This window comes from Ovis aries, chromosome 26 (assembly GCF_016772045.2).
Source record: "Ovis aries strain OAR_USU_Benz2616 breed Rambouillet chromosome 26, ARS-UI_Ramb_v3.0, whole genome shotgun sequence".
NCBI classification, from domain to species: Eukaryota; Metazoa; Chordata; class Mammalia; order Artiodactyla; family Bovidae; genus Ovis; species Ovis aries.
Genome location: NC_056079.1, coordinates 2,357,144 through 2,373,921, shown reverse-complemented (window position 1 = coordinate 2,373,921; position 16,778 = coordinate 2,357,144). Strand labels below are relative to the sequence as shown.

General features: G+C 44.6%; 1 protein-coding gene across 1 annotated transcript in view; it reads left to right on the top strand.

Moving 5' to 3' along the window:
• CSMD1 (CUB and Sushi multiple domains 1) overlaps positions 1 to 16,778 on the top strand; it is a 2,070,567-nt gene that overhangs the window by 1,998,437 nt on the left and 55,352 nt on the right. Inside the window, exons 52-54 of the mRNA XM_042241416.1 lie at positions 63 to 236; positions 10,610 to 10,783; positions 12,145 to 12,318. Of these exons, the coding sequence (XP_042097350.1) occupies positions 63 to 236; positions 10,610 to 10,783; positions 12,145 to 12,318 (522 nt within the window). The remainder of the gene's footprint in view (positions 1 to 62; positions 237 to 10,609; positions 10,784 to 12,144; positions 12,319 to 16,778) is intronic.

Genomic DNA, 16,778 nt, shown 5'->3' with positions numbered 1-16,778 from the left:
CACAGAGAGTAGTCTGTGTCAGACCTGCAACAAAGTTCACTCTGTTTTTCTTTTCCTTCTAGTGATCTCGTGCGGAAGCCTATCCTTTCCCCCAAATGGGAACAAGATTGGGACGCTGACGGTCTACGGTGCCACAGCCATATTCACGTGTAACTCGGGCTACACGCTCGTGGGATCCCACGTCAGAGAGTGCTTAGCCAATGGGCTCTGGAGCGGCCCCGAGACTCGCTGTCTGGGTGAGTTAAACTGTCCAAGGGCGCTGCTTTACCTCAGTTCAGTTCAGTTCAGTTCAGAACAAACCTCAAAGATGGAAATCAGCAAGACAGAACCTGGTACTTCTCTCCATGAAAGCTCTGACCGAGAGTAACTAAATCCCACCTGGCTTTCAATGCTGCTCTTTAGAGTATCACTTCCTCTTTAAGTATCTAAAGGTATTTTTAAAAATCTGAGCAATAAATGCAGGTCACATGTCACCTTAAATGACACACAAAATATTTTATAGAGTGCTGAAGATAGCACTGCCCTCGAATGCCCTCATGGTTTTAGAATGCACACACACACACACACGCACACACACACACACACACACACACACGTTTAAAAAAAATAGAATGCACAAAAAATAAATTTTAAAATTGTCATATATTTTGTTATCTTCTTAAAATTTTTTAAACTACATTAATAAGTTAATGTGCCATTAATGTCCATCAATGTAAGGACAATGAATTATTTAAAATAGGGCTTCCCTGGTGGTTCAGACAGTAAAGAATCTGCCTGCAATGCAGGAGACCTTGGTTGGATCTCTGGATCAGGAAGACCCCCTGGAAAAGGGAATGGCTACCCACTCCAGTATTCTTCCCTGGATAATTCCGTGGACAGAGGAGCCTGGCAGGCTCCAGTCCATGGGGTTGTAAAGAATCAGACACAACTGTGTGACTTTCACTTTTCCTTTGTTATCTTTTTTTAAAAGTTTTAAATCACATTAATGAGTGAATGTGCCGTTAATGTCCGTCAGCGTAAGGACAATGAATTATGTCAAACAGAAAGTGTGCACAGTGTTAATAATTTGGTCTTCTTTTCCCTGAGGATTAATATTTCCTACATGATCACTTTTTTAATTTAAATTTATTTATTTTAATTGGAGGCTAATTACTTTCCAATATTGTATTGGTTTTGCCATACATCAACATGAATCCTCCACGGGTGTACACGTGTTCCCCGTCCTGAAGCCCCCTCCCATCTCCCTCCCCATACCATCCCTCTAGGGGCTTCCCTGGTGATCCAGTGGTTAAGACTTCACCTTTCAGTGCAGGGGTGCTGGTGCGATCCCTGGTCAGAGAGCTAAGATCTCACATGCCTTGTGGCCAGAAAAACAAAACATAAAACAGAAGCAATATTGTAGCAAATTCAATAAAGACTTCCAAAATGGTCCACATTAAACAACAACAACAACAACAGTCTCTTAAAAGTTGGGTTGGAAGTTTTTCCTTTGAAAAAATTAAGTGTATGAAAATTGCTGAGTAAGCAGCTTAAAGGGCAGTGCTTGTAATGCTTCTTCTGGTCTAGTCATGTCTGCAAGTGATCAGTAAAACATGAACTCTTTGCAACCCCATGGACTGTAGCCCACCAGGCTCCTCTGTCCATGGGGTTCTCCAGGCAAGGATACTGGAGTGGGTTGCCATGCCCTCTTCCAGTGGATCTTTCTGACCCAGGGATCAAACCCACATCTCCTGTGGCCCCTGCATTCTGGGCAGAATCTTTGCCACTGGGCCACCAGGGAAGCCCCTTTTATAACTGTCCCTGTGATCTTGATAGCTTTGTAACCACTCCAATGCAGTGGAAGTGGGAAGTTTAGGCCTCTGAACCTCTGCGGGCAAGGCTGACTTCAGGAACTCAGCCAGGACCAGTGAATTTAAACAGTAATAATCTGTTCTTTCCACTGGAGGGAATTTGAAGAAGCACTCAGGAATCTGAAGGAAGTGGATGAAAGTAAAACAGCAGACCAGGAAACAGGTAACTGATGTGAGAAGGAGGTTCTCATGCTTCTCCATGAAGGGACTTTCTTCAGATTAGCGCAGGACTTGGATCTGTGCTGTTCTAACACAAAGCTGTGTGTGGGGCCCCTGTTGAGCGCAGTCACTGTAGTCCTCAGCCATCCAGGACAGCTCCCTGGGATTTATGTGGTGCTTCCTGGGAGGCAGTGCTGCTTCTGAGACGTCCTCTGCCTTCCTGCTTCTGTTGTGAGATTGGCTGTTGCGTGGCGCTTCCTAAGGCTGCGGTGGCTGGGGCAGGTTTTCTCCGTCAGCTGCAGTGAAGCATGACTGCAAAGAAAGGAATGAGGTGATCCGAGAAATTCCACCTCTGCTCTTAACCGTGACATGGAAAGGAGACTCGATGTTCATTTGCTTAGTGGGTCACTGCTCACAAAAGCCTTATTGGTCCTTCTAGTGACCCTGGGATGCTAAGGCAGCAGTGGCCACAGGGAATTTCAGTGGCAACTTCAGCTTTTGTAACTGTTGCATCGTGGAGCCGGCTTGAGTCTTGTTGATTGCAAGCAAACCTTCACCTGTTTCATGGCATTCTTCTGATGGAAGGTTAGGGCTTTGACACAGAAAGGATGAGATGCGTAGCTGGCTGGATGGAGGTACTCAAAGGCACGGCCTCGGTGGGATGCAGTATGACTGAGATACTTCTGGAAGAGGGAGTTAAGCCGAAAGACAGAGGAAGAAAAATGTGAAGATTATAATGTACAAAATGATAGTGTTGTAGAACCTGGATGCAGGATATGAAGAATAATGCAATTGGAGGAGGCCAGAGCATATTTAAAGAAAAACAAAACAAGAAAACACACACCTGGAAAAGGATGAGAAATGATGAATAGCCACGTGTGATTCTAAACCAGTGAGTAAAGAATGGGTAAGAAGTCTAAAGATTTTGAAAGTTGTGAACGTAGTCTCAGTGAGACTTTGCAGATTGGAATTCATAATACACAGAATATGACAATGGAGGATAGCTCTTTTCCTGAAAACATGGTGTGCTGATGGGTAGATAATATCACGTAACCTGGCAAGAATATATGTCCGCAGGACCCAGAAGACCACGTGAGAGACAGTGGAGAACCTGGGGAGCAGGATGAGCAGGTGAAGAGCAGAGTGCCGTCAGCGCTGGAGCTGCGCAGACAGGGAAAGACCATAACGACGCTAGCTGAAAGGCTGAAAATGGATATCTGATGACAGATTCAGGAGCCCTTCAAATCAATGATGGGCCAAATAGATTTTTTTTCAGACATAAGAAGGGCTTCTCAGGTGGTGCTTGTGATAAAGAACCCTCCTGCCAATGCAGGAGACATAAAAGATGTGAGTTCAATCCCTGAGTCAGGAAGATCCCCTGAAGGAAGGCATGGCAACCCACTCCAGTATTCTTGCCTAGAGAATCCCATGGATAGTGGAGCCTGGGGTATAATCCATAGAGTCGGAAACCATCAAACACAACTGAAGCAACTTAGTACATACACATGCAGACATAAGAAAATAATGGAATTAGTATGATATTTTACTCAAAATGAAAAGTAAAATAACTTTAAATGTACATGATGAGAAAATTATGAAGTTGTAGCACACACAGGACCAGGTGTTTTGGGTAACAGAAGGCTCACTGATGCTAAGAGATGGCGGAGGCACTGGTATTATTTCCTTCAGTTTCCTTCTCGTCCCATGTGCCTATCCAGTCCATATCTGGGGTGAAGACTTCAGTTCTGTGAGGTCAAGTGAGCTGCTGAGGACTTGAAATGCATTTGTGGTGAAGGTTCTGGTAACCATGACATGTGAGAAATGTTTAGAAAACTTGTGATCTTCCGTTTGGCTGGGAGAAAAGTTAGGAGGTAATTAATAGCTATTTTCAAATATTTAAAACAGTTGGTGGGAAAAAATTTAAAAATGAAAATTCATTAAACACATCTGCTGAGGGCAAGGACCAGGGTTGCTAATGACATTAGTGATACGTAATTCCATTCATTGGTTTGAAATACCAGATGTGCATACAGAAAAATAGTTTTCAGATTTAATACAGGAAATATTTTCCCTTATTTATTCTTCAACAAGTGGGATCTGTCCAAGAATGTGATGAAGACTTCCTGAAGAAGTGGTTGGCCACCTGGCAGCTGTTGGTGTGCGGCTCCACTGGACTCTGTGCTGTTTTGATTCTATACCCAGCATGCTTTCTCCATCAGAATACAAAACACTTTGGCAAGAGCGTTTTTTCAAGTTGTGGGTGAAGTATCTTGTTTATTTTTAGAGTTACTAGAACAAAAGAATTCCTTTGCTTGAGATTCTGTTTCACGTGGAGCAGGCATCCTGTTTCTAGCTGGGATACAATGGTTATTTCCAGTGATTTCCAGCAGGAAAGAACATGCCAGATTCCTTATGATCGTGGCAGCAGAAATGGCCAGGCACATGCATGGACACTGTCACAGTGGGAGTCTCGCGATTGTTAACAGTAGGAGAGCTGGATTTAAGAAGATGAAGGATGATTTTCTTTGTTCAACATCTGAGAACTGAACCTGTGCTGTATTTGAGGTCCCTTGCCAGAAGTCTAAGCTAGAACTTTTGAGGAAAGACAGAATAAGGAAAACTTGGCAACCCTGTGTGCAACCATGATTAGAGCTACAATTTAGGCAAAATGCTACCTGTGAGCATCAGAGTGCATTTTTCTAAAGGGCTTGCCCTTGCTTAATCAGTGCAGCATCTCTGCTACAAGCAGAGTCTTGCCAGGCTGGGAATTGCCCAGGATGTGTTCTCATTCACCAGCTGCTGTGCAGCACTCAGCATCTCCCTGGGCTGCAGAATTAAGTGCCAAGAAGGCTGACCCCGTATCTACGCATCAGGTAGCTTATAATCCATCAGGGAAGTGTTACAGTCCCCATGCTCCCTTAATTATCTTGTTTATCTTCCCTGTGGTAGCTTGCATTGAACTCAACAGAGAACATGCCGACTCCACCAGGTTGTCCATTTGTAATCCAGGTCTCCTATTGCAGGAACCGCATTAATCTTTTAAGACCATTGATATCATTTAGCTTTTTCAACACATACCAACCCATCATGACTTTCACTCTCTTACTTCTTTAGTCTGTAGCCCTCAAGATATCAGTGATAGATTGAGACATTTCCTCCGCAAAGAACATTATCTCTTTTTCATTTGATTATTTTGCTGTTATTGGAGGTAAGTTTGCGTTTGCTGTACTTTGATGACCTTTGATACACTTTGACGGGATGATGAATTCTTTTGTAATGTGATATCATGGTGACATCTGAGTGGCTGAAATAGCTATTAATAGATGACATGATTCAGAATGATATTGTAGACCCTGCTTTTCCATAGCTGAGCTTCCCTGGTGGCTCAGAGGTTAAAGCGTCTGCCTGCAATGCAGGAGACCTGGGTTCGATCCCTGGGTTGGGAAGATCCCCTGGAGAAAGAAATGGCAATCCACTCCACTGCAGCTGTCCCTAGTTCTGTGGGGTAACTTACTCCTGGAATGACTCAAGTCTGTTTCTATGGTTTGGAGACACCTCTGCTCGTGAAAGTCCCCCCGCCCCCAATATGGGGAGCTGCAGAGATGCAGAGCAGAGGGGCAGGTGGTCCTCAGGGAGCTCTGTGTGGTCCTGTGGTGCTGAGGGTCAGGGACTATGGCAACAAGATGTGGAAGGAATCCATATCCTTTCAGAGATGCCCCTCTGGATCAGGCAGGGCCTCAGAGGTGGTGCAGAGGCCAGGACCCTGCTCTAGAACTCATAGACTAAAGGTGGAGAAGAAGAGGTAAGAAAAACTATCTCCATTTTCTGCGTTTAAGACAAAACAACCCTCGCCATATGGTATTGTAAACAGATGGTCCTAGAGGCAGAGTCTCCTTCTACAGGGAAACCTAAAATAAAGGACATATTTGAGTTGAGTATTGATTCTTGCCTGGGAAATCCCACAGACAGAGCTCGGTGGGCTGCAGTCCATGGGGTTGCAGAGTCGGACACGAAAATAAGTGACCAACGCTTTCACTTTCAGAGTGTGCCAACTAGAGACTTGATACAAATGTATTCTGAGGCAAAGGGACCAGTCTTGTTTGTTGGTGTTACTAAGGGCCCTGAATGTCGTCCAGCTCATCACACCCCACCTGCCGATCGTTGCAAAGATTCAGGCACCTACTACAACACTATAGTTTCTCTGATTTCCACAAAGACGCTCAAGGATACCCCCCAAAATTGCTCATTGAGGGAAAAAAGTCTCATTTGTGGGAACTCAAGTGTGTCCCTCAGGAATATGTCAGATCTAGAGATTTAAATGCATAATCAGTGTTTCCTGCTCAGCCATTAGCCTGTTTCCTGCACATAAGGGGATCTAATCCATTTGAAATCTCATGACCATTTATTAACACTCAGGTGGAAGTTTGTAAACTGGCTTTAAAAGTCACCACCAAATAGGCCTTTAGCCCCCCAGCTGGAGTTGCTGGTGGAGCTGGCAGAATGAAGCAGGCTGCATTTTCAGTCTCCTGCAGGTACAGCATAGTTGTAATGCTTCTTATTTTATTTTCAGCAACGAGTGCCAGTACTCACAAAGCAAATACAGAGGCTGAAAAACTTGGTTTGCAGATTTTGTAAAAATGTGTGAATGTATTCACTTCCAGTCCCCAAACCAATATTTAGTATTTGTCCTGATACAAACTGGCACAGTGAAAAGGTGACCTTAAAATAGGGGATTCTGGGGTGTGGGAAATGTGTGTGTGTGTTGAGAGTGTGAGAGAGGGGCCTTGTGACAGGAGGCACACTTGTTCAGTTCCTGTGAACACCCAACCTCCACAATGAGAGATGCAGGCTCTAGGTCTGCCCAGAGCAGGACACCCTGTCACCTGGGAGCCAGGGTGCCCAATGGGTCTCCTGGAGGAGCAGGTGTCTGTGGGTCCAGGGGAACTGGATTCAGTTCCCAAACCACAGAATTTCCTTCTGAAATTGCATGAGTCTAGGTAATTGTAGGAGACTCTAACACAGACTGTCTTGGAAGAAGCATTCGGTCTGTGCATTCACTGGATGTTCAGGCTGCTGACTGACCTCTGACACTCTGTGTCCATCGCTCAGTGAAGTCACCCCTGAAAGGTGGTGCGGTTTGTCACATTGCAGGCCATGATCATTGCAACATCAGAGACAAGGTGCAGTGCAGAGAGCTCACCTGGACAATGCGAAACCCTATTCATGGGGGGACTCCATCTCTGAAATACACCTGCCCGGGGCTCCCTTCCAGATGCCTGGATGCGGCAGCAGGTGTGGGGGCTGAAGGATGGGAGGATTCCATTCATCCCAGGGCAGTGTTCAGAATAGCCACTCCACTGGAAACAAGCTGGCAAAGCTTTTGTTCTGTCATGCAATTATGTTGTCAGTCTACAGCACATACTAAGGCATCTGTCAATCCTGAAGGAAATAGACCTTGAATATTCATTGGAAGGACTGACGCTGAAGCTGCGGCTCCAGTACTTTGGCCACCCGATGTAAAGGAGCTGACTCATTGGAAAATATCTTGATGCTGGGAAGTACTGAGAGCAGGAGAAGAAGAGGGTGACAGAAGATGAGATGGTTGGATGGCATCACTGACTCAATGTTTGAGCAAGCTCACAGAGATAGTGAAGTGCAGGAAAGCCTCGTGCGCTGCAGTCCATGGGGTTGCAACAAGTTGGACATGACTTAGTGACTGAAAAACCACAATGGAGTCTGTGTGTAGAATTTGGACAGCAACCTTCCAGAATTGCTGCCTGGAGAGGCAGGGTCTGCGGAGGCCCTGCCATGGTGGAATAGGCACATCACACCCGGGAAGATCCAGTTCCGCTGGCCCATGTGCTAGCCCAAGCTGATTGATATCAGGGCCCTGGCTGGTGGCTTCTCTGTGCTTCTGACTGTGAGCGGGGCTCCCACAGGGGGCATGGCTGCCGTCCACCGTGGCCAGCTCCCGCTCCTGATGAGTTTGCAGGAATCCCTGGACCTGGGAGGAAACCGAGAATCTCCTGTGGGTCCCATGTTCTCCTTGGGTTTGGCTCATGGCCTCCCCAACACAACTTCTGAGAGTTGACCCGGCCTCTACTCTGTGTTTTAGCAGAATTTGTTCCATGGATTTTATTCTTCCTAATTCAGTCTTAGAGAAAGATAGTTAAAAGAAATTTAATTTTAAAAAATAAATAAAAAGCATTCCCCCCCACACACACACACAAAAAGAAGTTCTCTCTTCTGTTTGGGACATCTAACTAACCAAAATATAGTAAATAAAAACAATAATACCACTGTCATTACACCTGAAGTACCATAAACTTAGAGACCAGTGATCTTGCAGCTTAAGACCCAGAGGAGTCATTCTGTAGATGAGGTGAAACCTTCAGATCCTTGTGACCCAATCACATGTATAGAATCTGTCATTCTGGAACTTCATGGAATTCCCATTCCACCGTGCAGGTTCATCTTAGCTAGCCCATGAATGGTGTTTTCCGTGGTTTAGTGTGTGAGACAGTCACTTGTCCAGAACTGAAAACAGCCACCATGGCATGGAATTCCTGATTCTGCTACTGACTCTCAAGAACAATTTTAAGCAGTTGGAGAATTACCCACTCCATAGTAATGCTTGTCCTCAGCAGGAAGAAAATGGAGAATTAAAATGTAATGTTCTAGGAATGTGGAAATAATAGAATTTGTCATTAAAAACTTAAACTAAAAGAAAATACATCCATTCCTTTAAGATACATCTCTCTGTCTGTCAACCCATCCATTGAATTAAAAATCATGTGCAGTTACAGTTTTACCGTATTCTACCTAAATCACTTGCTCCTTTTAGCCAGAGCTCTCAGGTTCTGATTTGTGGCAGATTATTAAATTAATGAGTCGGATTGAAGTAAAAATAAAATAATCCACATGGTCTTCACTCTGAGATTTTTTGCCCACATTTTGATGGAACCATTTCTGACACATTTGTCAGGAAATCCAGCCTTCTAACCTAGGTGCAATGATACTGGCTGCACAATTGCCTAAAAGTGTTTAGTGATCTTGTTTAAGCTGAAGCCAAATGCTAATGAAAAAGAAACAAGCAAACACAAAACCCAGAGGCCTGGCATCCCAGTGTGAGGTCTCCCAGATAATCACATCACTTTATTTAATTTAGGAGATACTTTCTCTTGAAACGTGCAGGGCTGCCCTCATCGCTCATCCCAATTCTCTCTCTCTCTCTCTCTTTTTTTTTTTTTCAGTTAATAGAGTTTCTTGTCCTTCCTTTGCTGCTGATTGTGCTCACTGGAGGGCTTCCCAGGTGGTGCTAGTGGTAAAGAACCTGCCTGCCAATGTAGGAGACTAGAGACATGGGTTTGATCCCTGGACTGGGAAGATCCCCTGGAGGAGGGCATGGCACTCACTCCAGTATTCTCGCCTGGAGAATCCCATGGACAGAGGAGCCTGGTGGACTATAGTCCATGGGGTGGCAAACAAATGACTAGAGCAGCTTAGCGCGCGTGCACCAGTGCTCACTGGAACGCTAATAGTTGAATGCAGCCCAGATTCGGGAAGCTGCACAACACGGAGTGTGAACTGTGCAAGGCTGTAACCAAAAGGCTAAAATGGGTGCCCTTCTGGAAAATGAATAGTTTGGTCCCATAACTCTATAATCTTCATTTTAACTGAGACTTTAAAAATAAATCAAATCAAGGTTCTCAATACAGGGACTAGGCGCCTTGATCTGGCTAATGGTGTGCTCCCTTTAGGCCTTCAGTGTTGCCTCTGTCAGGGTGTCTGATGCCCGGCCTGGCTACATGTCCGCTCCCCATTCCTCACCTCTTTAAGATGAAACTCCCTGGGATGCTTTCTGTATCAGGCCTCTTATGACTGTCTTACTCCTCGTGGAATCCCCAGCACTGCTGGCCCAAAAACATGACTCAAATGGATGTTTCCTGAAATTGGATTTATTTTATAACACCAGTCCTTCCTCTAGAATTTCGTAAATAGTTCAGGAATCTAATCTCTCACTGGAAATCCTTCCATACTTTTCCTTGCTACACATATTCAGTAAGGTAATGGAACTTACATTAATTCCAAGTGTCTCTTCCTTTCTTTTGGCTTTTATTTACCAGATAAATACCATAAAATATGAATGAAAAATCAGTAGAAGAAATAAATGGAAAAACCATAACTAGGGGATACCCTTTAATAATTTTCTATTTGAAATATTACTTATGTTCCCACAACTGTTGAGAAAAATTAAGCTGAAAAGGAAAACATATCATATATATATATGTATATAATGTTTGTATTCAAGGCTGTTAGTTACTTGACAGTAAAGGTAAATTATGAATGTGTTGCTTCTATAACTTTTTATTGATATATAGTCCACTGATATTGTGTTAGTCTCTTCTCTACAGCAGAGTGACTCAGTTACACATGATACATAATCTGTTTCACGTTCTTCTCCATTCTGGTGTATTCCAGGCTGTTCCATGTGGCTCCCTGTGCTAAACAGGAGGACCCTGTTGTTTGTCCATAAATGTGGTGCTTTTACAGAAGACATATTCTCCAGCGTGTTTTTCTTGGTTTTGTTCATTTTCCAGCCGGCCACTGTGGCTCCCCAGACCCCATCGTGAATGGCCACATCAGCGGCGATGGCTTCAGTTACAGGGACACAGTGGTTTATCAGTGCAACCCCGGCTTCCGGCTCATAGGGACTTCTGTCCGGATATGCTTACAAGACCACAAGTGGTCCGGACACACCCCAGTCTGTGTCCGTAAGTACCTTCTGTGAACTGTTTGGGTGGTGTTTCCCTTAGGGGTGTTTTCCTTTTGTCATTAAGCTGTAGCACAGACATGTTCGATCTCAGAGGAGAAGATGGAGCGCTGGCGGGAGAGAGAGAACTTGGGCCCTCCCCCACTGCTGTCTCTGGTCCTCCTCCCGTTCCATGTTTTCCCAGCCCTCTGCCAGCCTCCCATCCACATTGTGTTTGCTTACCAGCTCATCTCAGAGGGGTTCCAGGATGAGGATGTCAGGCATTTATTCCCCTAGATGTCACCACAGGACGACCAGGTGGACACCTCTGACTAGTGGAGGGTAGAGCTGCTGAGCCCGAGTCTGCAGATCACCGTCGCAGGTGCCCCCGTGTCCACCTCGTCTTCTGTGCTGTTTTGTGTTTCTGTCCTTGCTTCGTCAAGAACACAGACAGCTTTGAACGCAGTCCTTCCTTTCGTAGAAGGTGAAGCTATGTAACAACTGTCCTCAAACTTTCTAACTTCAAAGGCAAATGCCAGCTCCTATTTTTAGAAGAGATTGTACCTCCATTGCAAATTTCCTCGTAAACCAATTTTTCCTAATATGTTCTCTATTTTCCTAAATAAAGGGAACGTTGATGTAAGTTTACGAAAGTGACGGATTTTCTCTGTGATAGTGCTATGGTAAATGTACAAAGGTCAAGGGTGAAAGTTTTACTTGAAAGGGAAAATGGTTGACAAGATGAGTGAGAAGAACACCAGTTTTACAGCTGTAATGTGTTTCTTTTGAAAGGGCCAGTCAAGAGTATCTTCCTGATTTGTGTTACTGTGATTGTGGGCATCACAGTTGACTGCATAAATGGGGGATGTCAAAGAAAATAGGATTTGAGCATACACACATTTTTGCTAATTTCATGATGTTTACATTGATTTTGGAATAATTTATAAATACATAATTTAAATTTTCAGCTAAATTCCTTTAATGTTTCAAAATGAGAGTTCCACAAAATTAGCTTGATGTTTTCTAAGGGAAACATATTCAAAACTCGTGATTAACAGAAAAATTTTGCATCTTGTTTCTCTTTGTTTTATTTCAAAGTTACTTGATATCCCATCATGAAGTAAATAAGAAATTATGATATAAACAAAGGCAGGTGCTGGTTATTTTCCACAATTATTTATAATAAAAACCTGTGGGTTCAACCCATGACTCTTCCTCTGATTTCTGCTTCCAAATATAAACACAATCTGTAACATATCTGATCCACTGTCAACCCTCTAATTAACACGTTTAACACATATGATATGTATGAATAAAGAATTCCAGGTGAAGGTGATGACTTGTTCATCTCTGACCACCATGTGGACCTGCCTTCCTCCACAGCCATCACCTGCGGACACCCGGGGAACCCCGCCCACGGGTCGACCAATGGCAGCGAGTTCAACCTGAACGATGTGGTGAACTTCACCTGCAACCCCGGCTACCTGCTGCAGGGCGCGTCTCGAGCCCAGTGTCGGAGCAATGGCCAGTGGAGCAGCCCCCTGCCCACCTGCCGAGGTAGGAGATCCCCCGGGCAGTGGGGGCAACCACGCAGCAGGGGGCCTGTCTGCCTGCTTGGAGGGCTTCTGCACCCACTTTCCACGTGGTGGAATAACGTTTCTGAGAATGACACACAGATCTCTCCGTGGTCTGACCTTTGGCCAGATATTCAGTCATAAAACCCTGGGACTCTGTGCTTCAAAGACTTCTTCCATTTACCCTTCTCCTCACTTAGACACTCATTTATCTCTACCACGTATATTCCATGCCTTTGGTCCTTACAATTCTAGACTTAGGGATGTACTTAAGAAGTTCTAACTGCTTTTAGATCTCAGGTCTTCCCTGATAGCTCAGTTGGTAAAGAATCCACTGGCAATGTGGGAGACCTGGGTTTGATCCCTGGATTGGGAAGATCCCCTGGAGAAGGGAATGGCTACTCATTTAGCATTCTGGCCTGGAGAATTCCATAGACTGTATAGTCCGTGGGGTTGCAAAGAGGTGAACACAACTGAGCAACTTTCACGCTCACACTTAGATCTCAAGTTTTAGAAATTTGCTTCTTTAAAAATTGTCACACAGATTTGGATTAACACTTAAATTTCCAAGGAAATGCTGCTCTGTAGTTTTTGAGTTTTTAAGAGTTTAGAGAACTTGGACATTGACAGGTTCATCTTGTAGTCTTTAGTTCATGCTATTTAAGATTTTGCTCCAATTACCTTCCATTAAAACATCTCTCATACTGAAGGTGAACGTTCTTCCATGTGAAGGTGAAGTTTCATTTCTGTTTGTTTTTGGTAATAACAGTATTAAAGCCAGACACATACAAAGGTCCCGTGCTCTGACAATCATCCACCTTCCCACTGGGTACACAAGGGAGCTCTATTCAAAAGCAATAGCAGGATGGGAATTCAGGCTGTGCTTCAAAAGGCAGTTACTTGAATTTGGCTACCTACCTGTCCATGCTGGCACACGTCTATATCAGAGTGCTTGGCTGCAGCTCAAAAACAGAGTAATGCCTCCTCATTCCACTTCCCTCTAAAACTCCCTTTTCAACATGAGAAAGTCTTACCATGAAGAGCAGACCCCCAGGTTCCTCGTTCTCACTGTCTCCAGAAGGCAGGCTTCAGGTGTGTCCTACTGGGGGAGGAGAAGTGAAGTGTTAGTCACTCAGTCACATCTGACTTTTTTGTGACCCCACAGACTGTAGCCCACCAGGCTTCTCTGTCCATGGGATTCTCCAGGCAAGAATACTAGAGTGAATTGCCATTCCCTTCTCCAGAGGATCTTCCTGGCCCAGGGATCGAACCTGGGTCTCCTGCATTGCAGGCAGATTCTTTACCATTTGAGCCTCAGGGAAGTCCTGGGGAAGGAAAGGGTGGAGTATCTCACAGAGATGCCCCTGGTTTCTCATCCCAAAGCTCATGCTGGTCTCCTGACAATGTGGGGCATCTGATCAGCCTGGACATTGGCAGGTTAACCTTGTAGATTACATGTTATCATTAATCCTATTAGGCAGGGGCAGTGATTGAGATGACTGGAGTTAGGGGATGCTTGGAATGTTTGAGCTGGCACAACTAGTTGGCTTCTACATATGGCTGGCCCCTCCCCTTCAGTGGGACACTCCAGCAGCCCCTAGTGCTTCCTGAGCATGGTGTAGGCATGGCTGTGATAGCCGTGGTGACTCACTCACCCCCTCTCACAGGGAAGCACGGGGCCCACGTGTCTGCCCCGAGCCCTGGGCACTTGGATGGCAGTGGAGAGACTGGGCTATGGTGTCCACCACTTGTTCCAGCAACTGCAGAGATAAGCTAAAGGTTCAGTTCAGTCACTCAGTCATGTCCCACTCTTTGCGACTCCATGAACTGTAGCACGCCAGGCCTCCCTGTCCATCACCAACTCCCAGAGCCTACTCAAACTCATGTCCATTGAATCGGTGATGCCATCCAAACATCTCATCCACTGTCATATCCTTCTCCTGCCCTCAATCTTTCCCAGCATCAGGGTCTTTTCTAATGGGTCAGCTCTTCACATCAGGTGGCCAAAGTATTGGAGCTTCAGCTTCAGCATCACTCCTTCCAAGGAATATTCAGGACTGATTTCCTTTAGGATGGACTGGTTGGATCTCCTTGCAGTCCAAGGGACTCTCAAGAGTCTTCTCCAATACCACAGTTCAAAAGCATCAGTTCTTCAGTGCTCAGCTTTCTTTATGTCCAGTTCTCACATCTATACATGACCACTGGAAAAACCATAGCTCTGACTAGAGGGACCTAGCTAAAGGTAAAAAGCTTTAATCAAACTGTTTTCTCTATCCACTATAACAGGGAAAGATAGCTCAACTGTAAGAATGATTAAAAATGGAGGCACATAAATTTGGGTCCAGTTAATCTTCACGGGGGGTTATGGCATAGCTGTGTCTTTGATGTCTTAGGCTTGAAGGGATGTCTAGATCCATTCCTCCAGAACCCTTCTCCTCAACCTAACATTTATTAAGCGACTGAGCGACTTCACTTTCACTTCCGACTTTCATGCATTGGAGAAGGAAATGGCAACCCACTCCAGTGTTCTTGCCTGGAGAATCCCAGGGATGGGGGAGCCTGGTAGGCTGCATCTATGGGGTCGCACAGAGTCGGACACAACTGAAGCGACTTAGCGGCAGCAAGTGTGTTCTGAGTGCTATGCCATACACTGTCAACACAGAGCTGGCTGAAATAATTCATACCTTTAAGCCAATAATAATTTAGAGATCAGGGCTGGTTAATTAGGGAGAAAGGCCCCCAGCAACTGTGATTACCCACTGGACATGGGACATTCTGGCTAAAGGAAAGATGGAATAAATTCAAAGAGCAGGCTTTTAATTATCAAAATATCTTTTCTGTACCTCATTTTCCTTTGTCGTAGCTTAGTTGCTAAGTCATGTCTATACTCCTGTGCAAACCCCATGGACTGTACCTGCCAGGATCATCTGTCCACAGGTTTTCCCAGGCAAGAATACTGGAGTGGGTTGCCATTTCCTTCTCCATCATTTTCACCCAACTTATGCCAAAGCAACAGAGAAGAAATCAAATGCCTGTCATTTAAAAATAGTTCTTGGTGTTTTGGGCTTCCCTTGTGGCTCAGCTGATAAAGAATCCACCTGCAATGCAAGAGACCTGGGTTCAGTTCCTGGGTTTGGAATATCCCCTGAAGAAGGGAAAGGTTACCAACTCCAGTATTCTGGCCTGGAGAATTCCATGGACTGTATAATCCACAGAGTCGCGAAGAATCAGACACAACTGAGCAACTTTCACTTTCACTTGGTGTTTTACAATAGGTGCTGGTCCTTTAGCAGTCTATGGCTCAGTGTGAAGGAGGTCAGGGTTCTTTTTAATGACTTCAGTGTTAACTTTGACTTGTCTTTTCTTCCTGCCTTTTCCTGAAAAATTGGAAAGAACTTTTTTTTTAATAGATTTTTTTTTAGAGCAGTTTTAGATTCATAGCTTTCTTCATAGTGATGCTTTCTAGGGCCCACTATGAACAAAGCTAGTGGAGGTGATGGAATTCCAGCTGAGCTATTTCAAATCCTGAAAGATGATGCTGTGAAAGTGCTACACTCAATATGCCAGCAAATTTGGAAAACTCAGCAGTGGCCACAGGACTGGAAAAGGTCAGTTCTCATTCCAATCCCAAAGAAAGGCAATGCCAAAGAATGCTCAAACTACCACACAGTTGCACTCATCTCACACGCTAGTAAAGTAATGCTCAAAATTCTCCAAGCCAGGCTTCAGCAATATGTGAACTGTGAACTTCCTGATGTTCAAGCTGGTTTTAGAAAAGGCAGAGGAACCAGAAATCAAATTGCCAACATCTGGTGGATCATGGAAAGAGCAAGAGAGTTCCAGAAAAACATCTATTTCTGCTTTATTGACTATGCCAAAGCCTTTGACTACATGGATCACAATAAACTGTGGAAAATTCTGAGAGAGATGGGAATACCAGACCACCTGACCTGCCTCTTGAGAAACCTGTATGCAGGTCAGGAAGCAACAGTTAGAACTGGACATGGACCAACAGACTGGTTCCAAATAGGAAAAGGAGTATGTCAAGTCTGTATACTGTCACCCTGCTTATTTAACTTCTATGCAGAGTACATCATGAGAAACGCTGGACTGGAAGAAACACAAGCTGGAATCAAGATTGCTGGGAGAAATATCAATAACCTCAGATATGCAGATGACACCACCCTTATGGCAGAAAGTGAAGAGGAACTCAAAAGCCTCTTGATGAAAGTGAAAGAGGAGAGTGAAAAAGTTGGCTTAAAGCTCAACATTCAGAAAACGAAGATCATGGCATCCGGTCCCATCACTTCATGGGAAATAGATGGGGAAACAGTGGAAACAGTGGCAGACTTTATTTTGGGGGGCTTCAAAATCACTGCAGATGGTGATTGCAGCCATGAGATTGAAAGACGCTTACTCCTTGGAAGGAAAGTTATGACCAAC